General features: G+C 35.8%; 1 protein-coding gene across 1 annotated transcript in view; it reads right to left on the bottom strand.

The window, feature by feature from the left end:
• Window positions 1-562: 562 nt before the first annotated feature.
• Window positions 563-17,564, bottom strand: part of ITGB8 (integrin subunit beta 8) — a 984,437-nt gene continuing 967,435 nt past the window's right edge. Inside the window, exons 13-14 of the mRNA XM_044064706.1 lie at window positions 978-1,141; window positions 563-845 (exon numbers count right to left, since the gene is read on the bottom strand). Coding sequence (XP_043920641.1) covers window positions 744-845; window positions 978-1,141 — 266 coding nt within the window. The 3' untranslated portion in view covers window positions 563-743. The remainder of the gene's footprint in view (window positions 846-977; window positions 1,142-17,564) is intronic.

The following is a 17,564-nucleotide window of genomic DNA, read 5'->3' on the forward strand; positions in this document are numbered from 1 at the left end:
CTATTTTATAATATACTGCACATGAAGGACTTCTAGTACCTGGTAGATACCCTGAAAAACCCCTATAAACATATATGTTTCTCTTCTGCACTGAAACAGTATTTCATTACTATGCTTTACAACAGTATGTATCATACAATATTGCTCATTTTTCCAAAATATGAAATCACTGCAGTAATACAAAAATGAACATATTCACTTGAGACTGAAATTTAAATAGATTTACGAGCACAGGCTGGAGTCATTAAAAAAGGAGTTTCAGAGGGATATAACAAAGTCATTGTACCAAACTAGATTTACAGTTTGCTAAAGTGCTACAGTAGTTCCAGTAGTGTTTCAAAACAGCAGTAAAACAATGTTAACAGAGTAGCAAAATCACTTGTTAAAATAAAAGTGCCCATCTACCATCTTCTGAGATCTACAAAAGAGGTTACAATTCTAAAGTGCTACAATTCCAGTAGTGTCTCCGCAGTGTCAGTAAGTGCAAAACTCTGCACTCTTAACATGTCAGCAGCTTTGTCTTCAGTGTATTCACATTCCAAGTCAAACTTGTTTTTTTTTCTGTTGTTGTCTTCTAAGCAACCCAAGGAAATACTTTTCCCCGATTAAACCATAGGAATGCTTTTTTTTTTTTGCTTTTGTAACTCGGATGCCACCGAAGATAAATAGCAGTTTTCTTTTTTGATGTTCTCCTTAGTGTGTACAAATTTTGAAGCTTCAGATTGCAGTAGCATTTAAAGCTTTTACTGAATCTGAACTTTAGTCACATTAAAGTCCATCTCTTCCGTGTTTTCCCTCTTATAGGTTACAACATATGTGCCACCCGAAGGCAAGTAAGTTTTATCCTTTAAACAAAGAATGAAAGACAACTGTTAGTGAATCACTTGACACTTTTCAAAAGCGAAAACATTGTTTGACTAGTGAATCACTTGCCACTTTTACTTTTCAAAAATTAAAATATTGCTTAACTTTCTTACCTTCTGTGCTGCTGACAAAACATACTCTGGTGAAGGTCTCATTTTACTGCTGCTCCTCAAAACCAGTAGTTGTCTAAAGATGAGGACAGTGAGTAATCCAACTAAGCATGTTAGAAAGCATATTATGCAGAAGGTTTGGAAGAGGTTTTGGTTAGAAATACATTCTGTAAATGAAGAAAAAAAAATGCAGATAAAGTATCTGAAAGAAGAATGTCTTCTGCTTGATGTCAATACTTATACTGCAGAAGAAAACTAAAACAAAAACAAAGAGGAAAAAAAATATATACTGCAAAAGTACACCAGTAACTTAGACAAAATAAGGGTATCACAAAACATTATCACAGAATCTTTAATAATTTATTTTTCATTCCAGGTATGCAACTGTGCAAGAGTCGTTCATTTGTGGGTATGATCCAAAGGTTTACAGTAAGAATCACAACAAAAAGTCCATAAACACATCCAGGAATTAAATTGGAACTGGGTAAAATACACATAAGTTAATGATTTCAAAAGTAAAAAAAAGAGAAATTACATAACATCACAAGTAAATCAAATAAAAAGTGATGTAAAAGCAAAATGCAGATAGATCAGATCCAATATTTACTAAAATATTCAAATACAGAAACAACACAGCCTTTAGGGTCACCTCTCATTAAATGTTATTCTATATAATTATATCAAACCCTTTTTAGTACACTTCATATTCATGTTGTACTAGACCTTTCTCCACACATTTACAGGTGATGTGCAACAGTCAAAGTAAAACTGCGATTAGTTGGGATGAGTTACAATGTGTAGAGTCTGTGTGTTTGCTACACCACTAAAAATTATAAGTAATATCCTTGGGGAAAATGAACAAACCAGAGAATTGTGTAATTTTTTTCTTACATGTAAAATAAGTAATACTGTCAAAAACAGTAACTTTGTGGTAGTGGACACTACACTTATAAGGGGTAATTTCTCATAGTTCTTTGGGTCACTTTCATTTTAAAATGTATATTTACTTGCCATCTCTCTTATTAATCATCCGTCATGAAAACTTTAGAGCATGACTTCAGCAGAGATTTAACAATTACATTATCTGATGATGATAACAATGAAGAATGAAGTACGTACACTGCCATAATCAGATGTGTAACATCATTTGATGATGACAGCAATGAAGAATGAAGTACGTACAATGCCATAATCAGATGTGTAACATTGTTTGATGATGACAGCAATGAAGAATGAAGTACGTACACTGCCATAATCAGATGCGTAACATCGTTTGATGATGACAGCAATGAAGAATGAAGTACGTACACTGCCATAATCAGATGTGTAACATCGTTTGATGATGACAGCAATGAAGAATGAAGTACGTACACTGCCATAATCAGATGTGTAACATCGTTTGATGATGATAGCAATTAAGAATGAGGTATGTACACTGCCATAATCAGATGTGTAACATCATTTGATGATGATGACAGCAATGAAGAATGAAGTACGTACACTGCCATAATCAGATATGTAACATCATTTGATGATGACAGCAATGAAGAATGAAGTACGTACACTGCAATAATCAGATGTGTAACATCGTTTGATGACAACAATGAAGAATGAAGTACGTGCACTGCCATAATCAGATGTGCAACATCATTTGATGATGACAGCAATAAAGAATGAAGTACGTACACTGCTGTAATCAGATGTGTAACATTGTTTGATGATGACAGCAATGAAGAATGAAGTACGTACACTGCCATAATCAGATGTATACTACAGCAGCATGCTACTCATCTGGTGTAGGAGAAGGAGCATGTTAAGAATCAGACAGGACACATTATCAATCTTAAAAGTCTTCATGTTTCTTCAGATGACAACATAATAAAAAAGAAAAAATAAATGCAAAGTCAGACTGCTATCTCAAACAAAGGAGGCATGCAAGTGCTCCCAATCTAAATTCTAAAGTCCCATAACTCACACATACATATCTGATGACTTAGACTGCATGAAAGGCTGGGGAAAATTAAATGCTAATTTTACTGCAAAGCCATATTATCAGCATGGTCACTTATTTAAAAGTCAGTGTGAGAGAATTATTACTATTTACTCACACATATTTCTGTGTCGATCATCTTCTCTTTTATTGTTTTTATTACACATTATGAGAGATATGACTCAATTACTATATCCACAGGACAATTCAGAACACTTTAATGGCTTATAAAGTTGGTTGAATAATGGTGATTCTCGCACTCTATGCCTTTCATCCTCACTCAGAATGTGCAGAAAGCAATTGTGATAAAAGGACACAGAAACCTTCACTAATGTAATCTCTAATTACCTGCTTCATCCATTTTGTGGTGATGACACTGAAGCCCATCATGGCACTCAATGACCCACGAGGCAAAGAAACTAATTATTCCCAGACAGGACACTAGTCCATTGCAGAATGTATTAATGTGTAGAAACAGGCAACCTGATGTCCAGATAGTCAATACTAACCACAGGAAACAAAGTCCAAGTTTCTTCTTTAACGTAAAAGTATTTTATTTTTCAAAAAGACAACGTTTTCGCCGTGACCCCTGTCACAGCTTCCTCAGAAGAAGACAAGTAAAACAGCTAAACTGGTCTGTTCAAATACTCAGTTAACAGGAAGTGACAAATAATTGCACTTCCTGCACTAATTTGACTCAATAAAAATAATGAATAAAATCATGAATAATCATAAAACTCCATTGAATTATCTATAAATATTGTATGAAAAAAACAACATAAAAATATTCTTACTAGTGCATTTACATTAACATTGTAAAAAATTATGCATTAAACCCACAAAATAATGTGCATATAGGCATTACCTAAAGTAGCTCCTTAGTTTAAGAACACATGAAATGTTACAGTTCTCATTGAGGCCATCTAGCCTAAATGCATCTAAATTCAACTGCCATAAAAGTTCGACACACTCAAGAACTATCTGAAAGGGGCCTCCCCTATCGGTTAAAGGTACTTGATCAATACCCATAAAACAAAAGAGTGGTCAGGGTTACTGCTAACATGTTTTGCTAAGGCATTCTCTAAAAGAGGTTTTTTTATAGCATAAAGGTGCTGGTATATTCTCTCTTTTAGTTTACGATTGGTTTTTCCTATGTAAAAGGAAGGGCAGGAATTACACAAAGCAATGTACACCACTGACTTTGAATCACAAGTAATCCTCTGCTTAATGTTGTATTTTTATTCCTAACTATAAAGGAATTTCCAGTTCTCATCACTTTACACATGTTGCAGCATCCACATTTAAATGAACCTCTAGGTCTTATGTGACCATAAGTGTTAGAAGTATGCTGTAAAGTTCTTTCAAATTATTACTTCTCCTGTAAATTACATAGGGGCGCTGACCTAACTTGTCAATCAAGTTAACGGAATTAATAACTAGTGGCCAGTTTTTAAGATAATGGCCCAAATTCCTGTTGAATTCAAGTTAAATTGAGTTATAAAACTTAAAGAAAAGTTTCTCTGCTGATTTAGTAAGGAATTTTGGTGTGCTAATTCATTATCATTAGTAGACCTACCTACATTAGATTGATCAAGTAGTGGTTTATACAACCCTTTTGTTCTTTTAGTGTCAACTTCATTTATAAGCCCTTCTAAAAGAGGGACAGGGTATCCGGTTTATAAACATACCTTTCAAAATTGGCACTCAGCTTTAAAATCGCTGTAAGTGCTACACATCCTACCTGCACGTACCAGTTGTCCTTTGACAATAGATTTTTCTGCCTAGGTGGATGTAGACTAGTGTAGTGCAGGAAAGAGTTGCAGTACGTCTGTTTCCTGAAAATGCCAGACAAATAAATCTCTTCATCTACTTCTTTAGTTAGTCTCACGTCCAAGTAGTCTGTTTCTATTGTTGAAAACCTATAAGTAAATTTTAACCATTGTGTAGAATTGTTCAAATAGTCTACAAAAGTTTTGCTTCAACTTCATTCCCTTTAAAAAGGATAAATATGTCGTCCAAAACCTAGTGTAATATTTTATCTTCTGCATTACAGTTTCATTAGATAGTATATAAAGGTTTTCCCAAAGGCTACAAACAGGTTAGCCACACTGGCTCATAAGGGGAGCCCATGGCTATTCCACATTTTTGTAAATAGAATTTATGTTCAAAAACAAAAAAGTTTGATGACAGTACTATGCTCAACAGTTCTGTTACAACATCAATCTCCACTTGTGGTGCATTTAAGTCTTTAAGAAGCAGTTGAAACCATTCAACTGCCTCATTGTGAGGGATGGATGTATATAAATCAATGACATCCACAGTCAAAAAGTTACACTCAAGGTCAAACTTAATACTGTTGATATCACGTAAGAAAGACCAGGAGTCTTTGCAAATAGTAGGTATTTTCTTTACATATTTTGATAGAATACTATCTATCAATTTTGAACAGGGGTAGGTCATAGAAGACCTACCATCTATTAATGCCCTCATGGGAGGATTCAACTGCTTCTTAAAGACTTAAATGCACCACAAGTGGAGATTGATGTTGTAACAGAACTGTTGAGCATAGTACTGTCATCAAACTTTTTTGTTTTTGAACATAAATTCTATTTACAAAAATGTGGAATAGCCATGGGCTCCTTGAGCCAGTGTGGCTAACCTGTTTGTAGCCTTTTGGGAAAACCTTTATATACTATCTAATGAAACTGTAATGCAGAAGATAAAATATTACACTAGGTTTTTGGACGACATATTTATCCTTTTAAAGGGAATGAAGTTGAAGCAAAACTTTTGTAGACTATTTGAACAATTCTACACAATGGTTAAAATTTACTTATAGGTTTTCAACAATAGAAACAGACTACTTGGACGTGAGACTAACTAAAGAAGTAGATGAAGAGATTTATTTGTCTGGCATTTTCAGGAAACAGACGTACTGCAACTCTTTCCTGCACTACACTAGTCTACATCCACCTAGGCAGAAAAAATCTGTTGTCAAAGGACAACTGGTACGTGCAGGTAGGATGTGTAGCACTTACAGCGATTTTAAAGCTGAGTGCCAATTTTTGAAAGGTATGTTTATAAACCACGGATACCCTGTCCCTCTTTAGAAGGGCTTATAAATGAAGTTGACACTAAAAGAACAAAAGGGTTGTATAAACCACTACTTGATCAATCTAATGTAGGTAGGTCTACTAATGATAATGAATTAGCACACCAAAATTCCTTACTAAATCAGCAGAGAAACTTTTCTTTAAGTTTTATAACTCAATTTAACTTGAATTCAACAGGAATTTGGGCCATTATCTTAAAAAACTGGCCACTAGTTATTAATTCCGTTAACTTGATTGACAAGTTAGGTCAGCCCTATGTAATTTACAGGAGAAGTAATAATTTGAAAGAACTTTACAGCATACTTCTAACACTTATGGTCACATAAGACCTAGAGGTTCATTTAAATGTGGATGCTGCAACATGTGTAAAGTGATGAGAACTGGAAATTCCTTTATAGTTAGGAATAAAAATACAACATTAAGCAGAGGATTACTTGTGATTCAAAGTCAGTGGTGTACATTGCTTTGTGTAATTCCTGCCCTTCCTTTTACATAGGAAAACCAATCGTAAACTAAAAGAGAGAATATACCAGCACCTTTATGCTATAAAAACCTCTTTAGAGAATGCCTTAGCAAAACATGTTAGCAGTAACCCTGACCACTCTTTTGTTTTATGGGTATTGATCAAGTACCTTTAACCGATAGGGGAGGCCCTTTCAGATAGTTCTTGAGTGTGTCGAACTTTATGGCAGTTGAATTTAGATGCATTTAGGCTAGATGGCCTCAATGAGAACTGTAACATTTCATGTGTTCTTAAACTAAGGAGCTACTTTAGGTAATGCCTATATGCACATTATTTTGTGGGTTTAATGCATAATTTTTTCAATGTTAATGTAAATGCACTAGTAAGAATATTTTTATGTTGTTTTTTATCATACAATATTTATAGATAATTCAATGGAGTTTTATGATTATTCATGATTTTATTCATTATTTTTATTGAGTAAATTAGTGCAGGAAGTGCAATTATTTGTCACTTCCTGTTAACTGAGTATTTGAACAGACCAGTTTAGCTGTTTTACTTGTCTTCTTCTGAGGAAGCTGTGACAGGGGTCACGGCGAAAACGTTGTCTTTTTGAAAAATAAAATACTTTTACGTTAAAGAAGAAACTTGGACTTTGTTTCCTGTGGTTAGTATTGACTATCTGGACATCAGGTTGCCTGTTTCTACACATTTTTACAAGTTTGTTTGCTCATTTTTGACTGTTTGCAGAATGTATTAATGGTAGACACACACACACACACACACACACACACACACACACACACACACACACACACACACACAAAAATCACATAAGTACACACAACTACAAGCACTTTGGAGGATTGTCACTTCAGCTACACCATGTGTTTGGGATGTGTACTGGAAAAGAAGCACCCGGAATTAACTCACATGGACATAGGGAGGATGTAGAGACTCTGTAAAGAAAGCAAACCAACTGAGAACCAACATCGAGTAACAAGTACTGTGAGGCAGCAGTGCTAACCACTGGACTACTTTGTCACTAATAAATAAAAGTATTTTGAAGTAGAATATTTGACAGATTCATTTTCAGCTTTAGGCTTGGTTTTGAGGGAAAATCCATGATCCCTGTTGTTTGTCTGTGCCTGCCTGTTATCTCTCTTAAATATTTACTAGTTGAACAGATAGACCCATTACTTAGAACTGTCATTCCCCTTTAAGGCATACCAAGACCATTTTATAAATATGAGATTGGGTCTTCCCAAATGGACTTCCAGTCACCAGTAATGTTAAAGAGCTGAACTCTGCATCAGTTCAGCCATTCCTTGTACCCAATGACAACTAGCACCACATCCACACCCATGCAAAGGATAGGCAGTTCCCAAATAATATCATTCTGCATTTCTCCAATCTCTTAATAGTTATATCATCTATCTCAAAGGGATTAATGACATCTAACTTTAATAAAGACTAAGTCATGTGCAGTGGTACTTATATATTCATTCCTAATGGATGCTATCTGATATCCTGAGAAAAGTGAATAGGGGTTATGCATAGAATGATAGGATTAGGCAACCCCAGTCCCTGTCAGCTTGTCTAACTTCAGTCCGAGAAACTCAGACATATCCCTCTCACTTTGTCCCTGTAGTTCCACTGCCACTGAACCTGGTTCTAATTCAGCCTATTCAGCTAGAACGTTTCTGCAGGTGGACTTATAGTTTTGGTGTGCTGATTGAATATACATCATTATGAAGTTTCATATATCCATATCCACTGTCAGTATCTCTTCTTCTGCAAACATAAACACTTAAAATCAATACAACAATGTATAGTTAGTAACTGCATATTTTATAATTCTTACATATGTTAAATCATGTTGGAGGAGTCTGTTGAGATGAGTTTCTTTCTGTCTCATTATACTCCCATCCAGCATTCTGGGAAAAAAAATTCATTACAGAATGACAGTGTTCTACGTCAGGGAGAATGCCAGAAAGTTTTACCTCAAGGAGGAGAATGACATTAAAAGAAAAACACAATAAAAACGCTCATTTTCCCTTGTCTGAATAAAGATTCAAGGAAAAACTAAACAGTTTGAAGCAATGCCTCACCTCCTTCAACAGAGAAATGCTGGGCATGAAACGGATCTAAGGAAAATTAAAATAGCCATCTTGAAACCTAACGCTTGCATGGCTTCAGCTGATTAAAAGATAGATAAGATGGAAGCTGCGAATAACAGTGTAAAGCAAGAATTTGGGAAATGTAGTAAGAGCAACATCTAAAAATATATTTGATAAGTGCAGGCATTCATTACATGTGGAGGCGGGCGTTCATTACATATGGACAAAAAATAATTCAGGTGAAAACACTTTAGAAGGTGTCTTTACCTCATCTTTATTGTCATATTCATGTCTATAGCCCTAAAATCTTGTTAAGCTGTTAGTCCCACTGTTATTTAAGCTTAGCTTAAAGCTTTCTATAATGCTTCATCCTAAATTTGGAAAGCCCCCTCCCCTTAAACTGCCCACATACAGATGTATTTGCCAGAATGTGAGCCAAACATTCTGCTTAAATACTCTCTTCCAGGCTTGAAAAACATTGGCTACCCTCCTTAAGTAAAGGACTGGACTAATTAGAAGCAGAAACCCCTTGTATCAGCTGCAGGTTGAAGTTTCTACTTTAGCTTCATCATATACTGCTGACCGGTACTGGGATTTCTCATCAATAGATGCTAAAAGGCCTTTGAAAGGATGTGGCAAACTTTCTTTGATGCAGTATGTAGAATGTGATTTAGTGCATGGTTTATTTATGACATTACGTTTTTGTACAAGAAGCCATTTGACAGAGTTTTGTGCAACAGAGATCTTTTTCTTTCTTTTAGTATTTCAAATGGAATTTGGCAAGTATGATAAACACTGGTGGGTGGAGAGGATGTGCTAATCGCCAGTAATCATTTTGTAAACACAGCACAAAGGCGAAAGCTGTATGCATGTTTTCAAATTACAATCTTAATATTATCAAGTCAGTCTTCTATTCGTTTGTAACAGCAACAGACAAAAAGGCCATAATAGAGCTTGTGTTTTACTCACTCAAGGTTTAGCAACTTGTAGCTGATTTACTTGCAGATGAATGCTTACTTGAGTATTCAAGCACCAGAAACTTGAAAAAATAGATTCTGTAAATATATCTTGTGTGACTTCGGAGGCAGTATGTTTTCAGCATGGTAGTTGTGGGGCCAGAGACCCTCACATTAAAGTCTGCATGGGAGCTCCACTGCAAAAAACACTTGAAAACCTTTCTGCCAGTGAAGAGCAATCCTTTCCTTGAGCAACTGGCAACAAGTAAGTGACACCCCAAAAGTTCATGTTGAGCTAATAAAGTGGACACCGTAACAGACTTAAGTTTCAAGTGGACATCCCAGGCCTATAAATATGTCTGGGTACTTGGGTATCCACTAAGACAGAAGCTTGGTTCCACAAAATCTGAGCACTTTAAGAACAGGATCTGTCAACATAGTGGTATATTGGTCTTTCTTTTTTGGGAGGAATCCTTTTCCCTGTTATACCTCTTAATAGTACTGTCCGTTTGGTTAGACCTTTGTTTAAAACTTTAAAATCTTATAGGTCTGGATTCCTTTGGAATATGAACACATTGGACCTGGTTTTAGAACCTTGCCATTGTCAATGAATAAGTGAGGAGTAAACGTTCTGGATTTGTCAGTGCACTATGTTGAGGTGAGGCTATCCTATTCTCTCACACCGAGTTTGATTGCTTATACAATACTATTTTTAACTCAATTCCTCATATCTTAGCTATTAATTGCTGGCATCATCTTCCTCTAACATTAGCAAAATTAAGCCTTCCATTAATACTTCCTTTTCTCCCTCAATTGGTTCGAGATCCATCTGAATTTTACACATTTTCATAAAAAATCCTAGAATATGATTTCTACCTTTGCACACATTCTTTTTATTTTTCCTTCTACATTCAGTGACAAGCTATTCTACTTTCTGTTGTCTAAGACATTATGCTAAAAATGTGTTTTGCTTCAGAGTTGTTATCAAAAATAGTTGCTTTAAAGCAACCTTTCTAAGCTCATGGATACAACCTAAATCCACCATTTTTCCCTTTAGCACTCTGCAGTTATTCCTGTTCTTGTTTTGTAAGATTCCCCTTGTTCTGCAATACTTTAACATTTGTTAGCCACTCTAAATAATTCTTATACCAATTCCTAAGAATTGCTGCTAACTCTGTGGCCCTTCCTGTCTCCATTCTAATAAACCACTCAATCCAAGAATCTATTTTTCCTCTATTTGGAAGGAATACTACACTATCCCACTACATAAGGGTGGAAACTCCACAGAACCATCTAACTTCCATCCCATTGCTATTCTTTCTCCCCTCTCCAAAATTCTAGAAAAGTGTATTAATTCTCAACTGCTTTCCTACCTTACTCAAAACAATCTTTTAACCAATATGCAGCATGGTTTTAGGCCCAAACACAGTACTAACACAGCACTTTTATCCTTCTCTCAAACAGTAGTTGAGGCCAGAGACAATAATAAACTTGTGTCTTGCCTTTTCTTAGATTTGTCAAAGGCTTTTGACTGTTTCTCACAAGCTTCTACTTCAAAAACTTTCTCAGCTGAACATTTCTATACCCACTCTAAATTGGTTCTCTAGTTACCTGTCCAGTTGCTTACAAGCAGTTAAATGGCAAAATTCCATCTTACCCTTTCTGCCAATTCAGACCGGTGTTTCTCAAGGTTCAATTCTTGACCCCCTCCTTTTCAACCTCTTCACCAATGGCCTACACACTGCCAGCAATCTCTCCGCTATCATACAGTATGCAGATGATTCAACTCTGATTTCCATTTCTGACTCTATCAATAACCTCCACCATATCACCCAGTCTTCATTTCACTCTGTTGAAAAGTGGCTCTCCAACAATCAACTTATCCTGAACATGTCTAAAGCTAAGCTCTTACTATTCCTACCTAAAGCTCTTGCCCATCACAAATCCACCTTTCTCGTATCCTCACTAAATGGCACTGTCATATCACCAGATTAACACACTAAACTCCTAGGTGTCATCATTGACGACCAGCTCAAACTAGACCTATAAAGAAAACACACCAAAAAACTGGGCATGTTATATAGAAACAGTAAATGCCTGACCTCCAACTCTAAACTACTGCTAGCCCAAAATCTCCTCCCCGCCCTCCTCTATGGCTCCCCTCTATTTTCCAATTTACAATATAACCTGCTGGCAAAACTTGACCAAACTTATAACAAAATTGCTAGATTTGTCACCAGCAGCCCCTATAAATCCCATCACCATTCTGCTCTCAAAAAATGACATTGGCTCGAATTCCCTCACCTTCTGACCAAATGTCAGTTGATCCAAGCTTTCTGAATTCTTAATGCTAACTCTAACTGTCCATCTCTGTCTGACCTGATTTCCTGGTACACCCCTCCCCGATCCCTGCACAGCTCTGATAAACTCTATCTACAAGTCTATAAACCCAATATTAACATAGGTAAAATTCTTTATAAACACTCCACCTCCCTTATTTGGAATAATCTTCCACTCCATATTAGAAGCCATACCTCTCTTCCTAACTACAAACATGGCCTTATTTTGTACCTCCATAACAACCCTATATGTACCTGTTATCATCCTACTTAACTCCTCCCTTTCCATATTCCCATTTCTCCACTAGACTTATCATTAAGACCTTTTTCCTCTTTCTTATCTTACTTTATCCAATCTGCTCTTCTTTCTATACCCTCCCTCTTTATATAATTTACTTTATCCAATCTGCTTTTGTTTTTTTTTTTTTTTGTTTTTTTTTCTCCTCCCTCTAGATCACTTCATTCCTCCTCTACTCCTATCTTCTTTTGCACTTCCCTTCTTCTGACCTTGTATATAGCTATGTACTGTACTATTCTTTGGATTATATTTATTTTTCTTATCCATTGTATCCATAAGTTTGTTTTGCTCTTTATATTGTTAACTTGTCTCTATTTGTATGTATTTGTATGTTTTGTTCGGGGCTTTTCCCTTGGGTCTCCAATGAAAATGGATAATTTCTTACCCAGTTGGACTAACCCGATTAACAAATGTGAAATAAATAAATAAGTAAAATTATACCTTTTTCCATATCTCATTCTCCCTTATTTTACCATGCTTTCAAACTCTGTCTTAGTTTATCCCACTTACTCACTATCCCTTCTGAAGAAAGTTCTGTCTTCCCTAATAACTCTCGTCCATCTCACTCATCATGTCCACTGTCATGTCCACTACCCATTCCTTAAACTCATGTTTAACAGGTAAGTACGAAAGAGACAGGGTCTCATTTTTACTTAATTACCCTGCATATTTATCTTAGTTTTTATTGCTGCATAATCTGAGGCAATAATCATATAAGTCTCAGAGCTTTCATATAAATATAGATGCTACTGTAAAACATTATTTCAATCCAGTCTAGTCCAGTTATTAAATGTTGAGGAATAATCTGCAAATTCTGAGTTCCTACTACTGAATTCATATCTTCCTTACCAAATATTCTGATATATTCCATCAGACATCTACCCTATTTTGTTATATTTTCCCTTCCATGTCCCACAATACATCCTCACTATTGAAATCAGGTTCCATGCCTTGCTCATAAATAATCCCCCCAACTGAAAGCTTATTATTTCTCCCCAAATTCTCTTACTCTCCATAATAGCACTTTTATATGGAGCATAAATAGATGCTAATATAATCCTCCCTCTCTTACTACCCTCCCTTTAAACTTGTTTTACCACAAATTTGCCATTATTGCCCCCTTCTATTACTATTACAGCAATTCTAGCAACTATTAGTGCTCTCTGTTCCTTTGTCTTTGATAATATGCTAAATGTCCGTCCTGAAATCCTTTCATTGTCAAATTCACATGCCAAGAGTTTCTCCTGTAACATTGGTACTTGTAGCAATTTGTAGTACAATTCAATACTCTGCTTTTTTCTATACCAACAGCACAATTTACATTCCACAATAATATGAACAGAGTTGACATTACAGGTTCATAGGTATATACAAGGTTAATGACCACCGGGGCTTTTATAGTAATAATAGCCATGCAACCCAATCAGATTGTGTCCCCTTATAACATAAATATTTAAACGGGAAGGGTATGTTAGTGCACAGAGGTATGTTAAGTAGTTGCTAAAAATTATGTGGAGGTATATTAGTTAGGGAATGTTTACTGCTGGCCTCTGTCTATAGGTTCATAGGACGATACTAGGCTATTGGCCCAGAGGTCCTTATAAGTGTAGCAAATAAATTTGCCCATGTTCACATAAAGTCAGCAACTGTTCTCCCTATCCAGCAGGGACACAGGTGGGATCCCAGAGTTATATTTTCTGTTTCCCATCCAGTTGTCCAGGTTCCTCTTAAAGAGGGCTAACAAGGTACTCTGCTTGACATGGACAGGAAGTGTATTCCACAGATGGGGGAATCATTGGGATACAACTCTATCCTGCCAACAAGTTCTATTAATGTCACAGACCAGTTTGAGACATTACATGTGGGTTGCATGAGTGGAGTTTTACTTATGGATATGCAGCAGCTCCATCAATGCTGAATCTGAGACGGCCTTGTATGCCAGACACAGGTCAGCTCTGAGGAGTCAGCATGAGACTGAGTAAAGGGACAGGGCTTTTAGCCTATCTGTATAGGATAGATGTTTGAGACACTAGATTTTCCTGGTCAGGAACCTCGGTGGTCTCTCCAACTGCTACATGCACTTGGCAAGGTACACGCTGAAAGGACCATTGTACTCAATAATGGGTCTCATAAGGGAGGAGTACAGGGATGTTATGACTTCCTTGTTCCTGGATGAAATACCCTTACTTATGAGGTGGTCCATGTAGAAAGCCTTCCATACAACAAAGGTAACATGGTGGTCAAAAGTCAGGTTGCTATCAACTTGAGTATTCAAGTCCCTAACGACTGATTGTGTGCTTAGTACATTGTTATTAATGTCATAATTAGTGGTGACACCATTTTCCCCAAAGGGAATAATGATGCATTTCTTGGCATTCAGTTTGAGGCCATGCTTCTGACACCAGTCATTAGATTGGTTAAGGCCCTCTTGGAGAATGTTCACATCACTAGGGGAATTTATGACAATAGGAGACATACGGGCCAGCTCGGGGTGAATTAATGATTTCCCATCCAATGTTAGATAGGGAATGTTTACTCTCTGATAGAAAGGTGTTTCTCTCACCTATTGTACACGTCAGTTCCTTTGAATGCATATTTTTAACTCTTACCTTACATGCAGTCTAATGTTTGACAGGCTGATCTTTTAAGTAGTTGCTTCTTGTCATCTCCATTTGAACCTATGTGACATTTTCAAGACTTTTTGCTTCAAAAGAAACACTCAAGCAAATAAAAAAGTACATGTTCAGGACCCCCAACCCCCTTTTAATTTACAACAAACACACAAAAAAATGTACATCTTCAAAAAATGAAGTTTTCCCCTTCATTTATGGGCAGATGTCCCAAACTGACAAATGCACCAGCAGACATTACATATTCTAAAATTAAAGTTACCTCTGCTAAAGATATAATTATCATCGGTGTTCCCACTTACACTAACTGCTGTCTATTCTTTTCTTATCCCTATTCCCCTCCCAAACATAAAAAAAAACAACTTGCATGCTTTCAGTAAAATAAAAATATATGCAATGGCTACCATTAAAAAATAGTTGGGGAGGGAACTTTTTATATAATTTATTCACTCCCCACAGTTTCAAACTTTATTAATATTTTCACTGAACTGCTTAGCAATGTACCTTTAAATGTTAGTTACCCAATGCTTTGTACATCTTACGCAGAAGGCATTTTACATACTTCTCTTGATAGGTTGCTTACATCTGCATACTGCTCAGCTCCATGCAAAAATAATTGGTAATGAAAAAAAAAAACTAGTAACTCTGCAGAAGCATGAAAGAATCACTGTAAATTTCACTTAGAACACCCTGTTCAGACCTCTCATGGTGACTTGCTTACAGCTGTAGACTTCTTGTCTCCCAGTGAAAGCCTTTGCTAATGGAAACTTAGCTAATGAAATTGGGCATGGAGGAAAGAACTATCAGTTCCACACCTTTTATCATTTATCTTATATTTCAAGTGTGCTTGTCTAAAACTTCCTTGTCTATAGCTTAGACCAAGAGCAATAATCTAGATATCTACATATGAAAAAACAAAGGGAAATCATTCTCCTAATTTTATATATAATGTGACCAATACACTTGTACATCTCCCACCCCAACACTTCCAGATTACATCACATTATATTAACTTTAACTTACTTCTGCCCATCCTTTCTTACCTTTTTACAATGTAAAGCCTGGATATTTTACAACTAAGAAAAAGTGCTTTCTTTCTTTAATATTTGTAACATATACAACAATCACTGATAAGACTCCCCCAACTCATATTTAAAATAAATCTAACTGTACACTTTAAAAAACTGCTTTACTATATATATATATATATATATATATATATATATATATATATATATATAGTATGCAATTTACATCACAATTTGTATACAGATGATAACAAAAACAGATTTACCTACAGTTATTTCTTCTGCCCCCTCAGTATCCTTCTAAATATTAAAGACATAAAGTTGGGTATATGATTTACAGTTCACCCATCAGTTTAACACAGTCACCAAAAGTCCAAGCTTCCTCACCCATGTCTATTCTTATATCTAATCAGATTGAAGTGTTACAGTTTCTCATTTATTCATCATTTCATAGTACTGCTGGTCTTCTTCCTCATCAATGCCATCTCCCAATAATATTACAAAATTATTAAATTTTTACAATTTTTGCAGAATATTAACTACTTTTTACTTCTGAATATGTCTGCCAGATAACTTAGACAATTAACTACTTATACTTCAGAATACATCTGCCACATAGTTTAGCTTGCTAGCCTTCCTCAGTTTTATTGCCTTTGTAAAGCCTTACCTCATTTACACTTACAGTTATTGCAGGAGTGATCTGATGCCAAGTGATCTGATGCCATTTGAATAAGTAAGCTATGAATGACAAGGCTGGAATTCATCAACAAGCATAATACACAGGAAGCATTTGCACTGGAAATGGTCACATGCAGATTAGTAGAGGTCTATAGTGTCATGTTAGGCTACAGTGCAGTAATCCAAATGCATAATAGAAGATAATGTATATGTTTGCATAAGGGCATGCAAAAGAAACTGGGTAGTGAAATAAGGTCCTACTGATATTTAAATGTTTGTGAGGTAGAGTTAAAACACATAAGTTGTTTGGGAAGAATTGTGAACCGATGTTTACATCACTGTAAAAGGGTAGGCCATGCCAAAAATTTCACAGATAACAAGAATATTTAGCAAAACACAAGCCTCTTAACTTCCCTTAAGGACTCCTCGCAAACCTTTTGTAAGAACAGATCCAAAAACAAATGAAACAGAGTCCAAACTGGCCGTAATCCTTTATTATAAAACATAAGCACTTTCAGGTTAAAAAAAACCTTCATCAGACAAACTTCACATAACCATGACAGTCTTTGAATACTAAACAATTTTAAAAACAATCTGTCACTTTCTATACTTGACCCGCCTTTTCTTTAGGGCTGGTTTTAAAGGTACAGAACTATTTAACCCAGGTGGGTTATCAGCAGCCAACTGTATGATCCGTCTTAATTCTGCATACTCTGTATCATTAACGATGCCCCCCCCCCCTTTTTTTAAGCTTTGCAACATGCAGAATCATAAAAACAAGATCTGGAAAGCTAAAAACATGTTATTATAATCCATTGTGTTTATCCTTCTGTCTAATGGATGACAAGTGGTGCAGTATTCTTGTTTTTGACTTACAATTAGTTTTTCCAACATAAAAACTCGGGCATGACTTACAGCATCCCAAGTAAACCACATTCTCTGTGTGGCAATCTGCATAAAACTCAAATGTATATT

The sequence above is a fragment of the Protopterus annectens genome, chromosome 3.part0, assembly GCF_019279795.1.
Source record: "Protopterus annectens isolate FY-2018-M chromosome 3.part0, PAN1.0, whole genome shotgun sequence".
NCBI classification, from domain to species: domain Eukaryota; kingdom Metazoa; phylum Chordata; order Ceratodontiformes; family Protopteridae; genus Protopterus; species Protopterus annectens.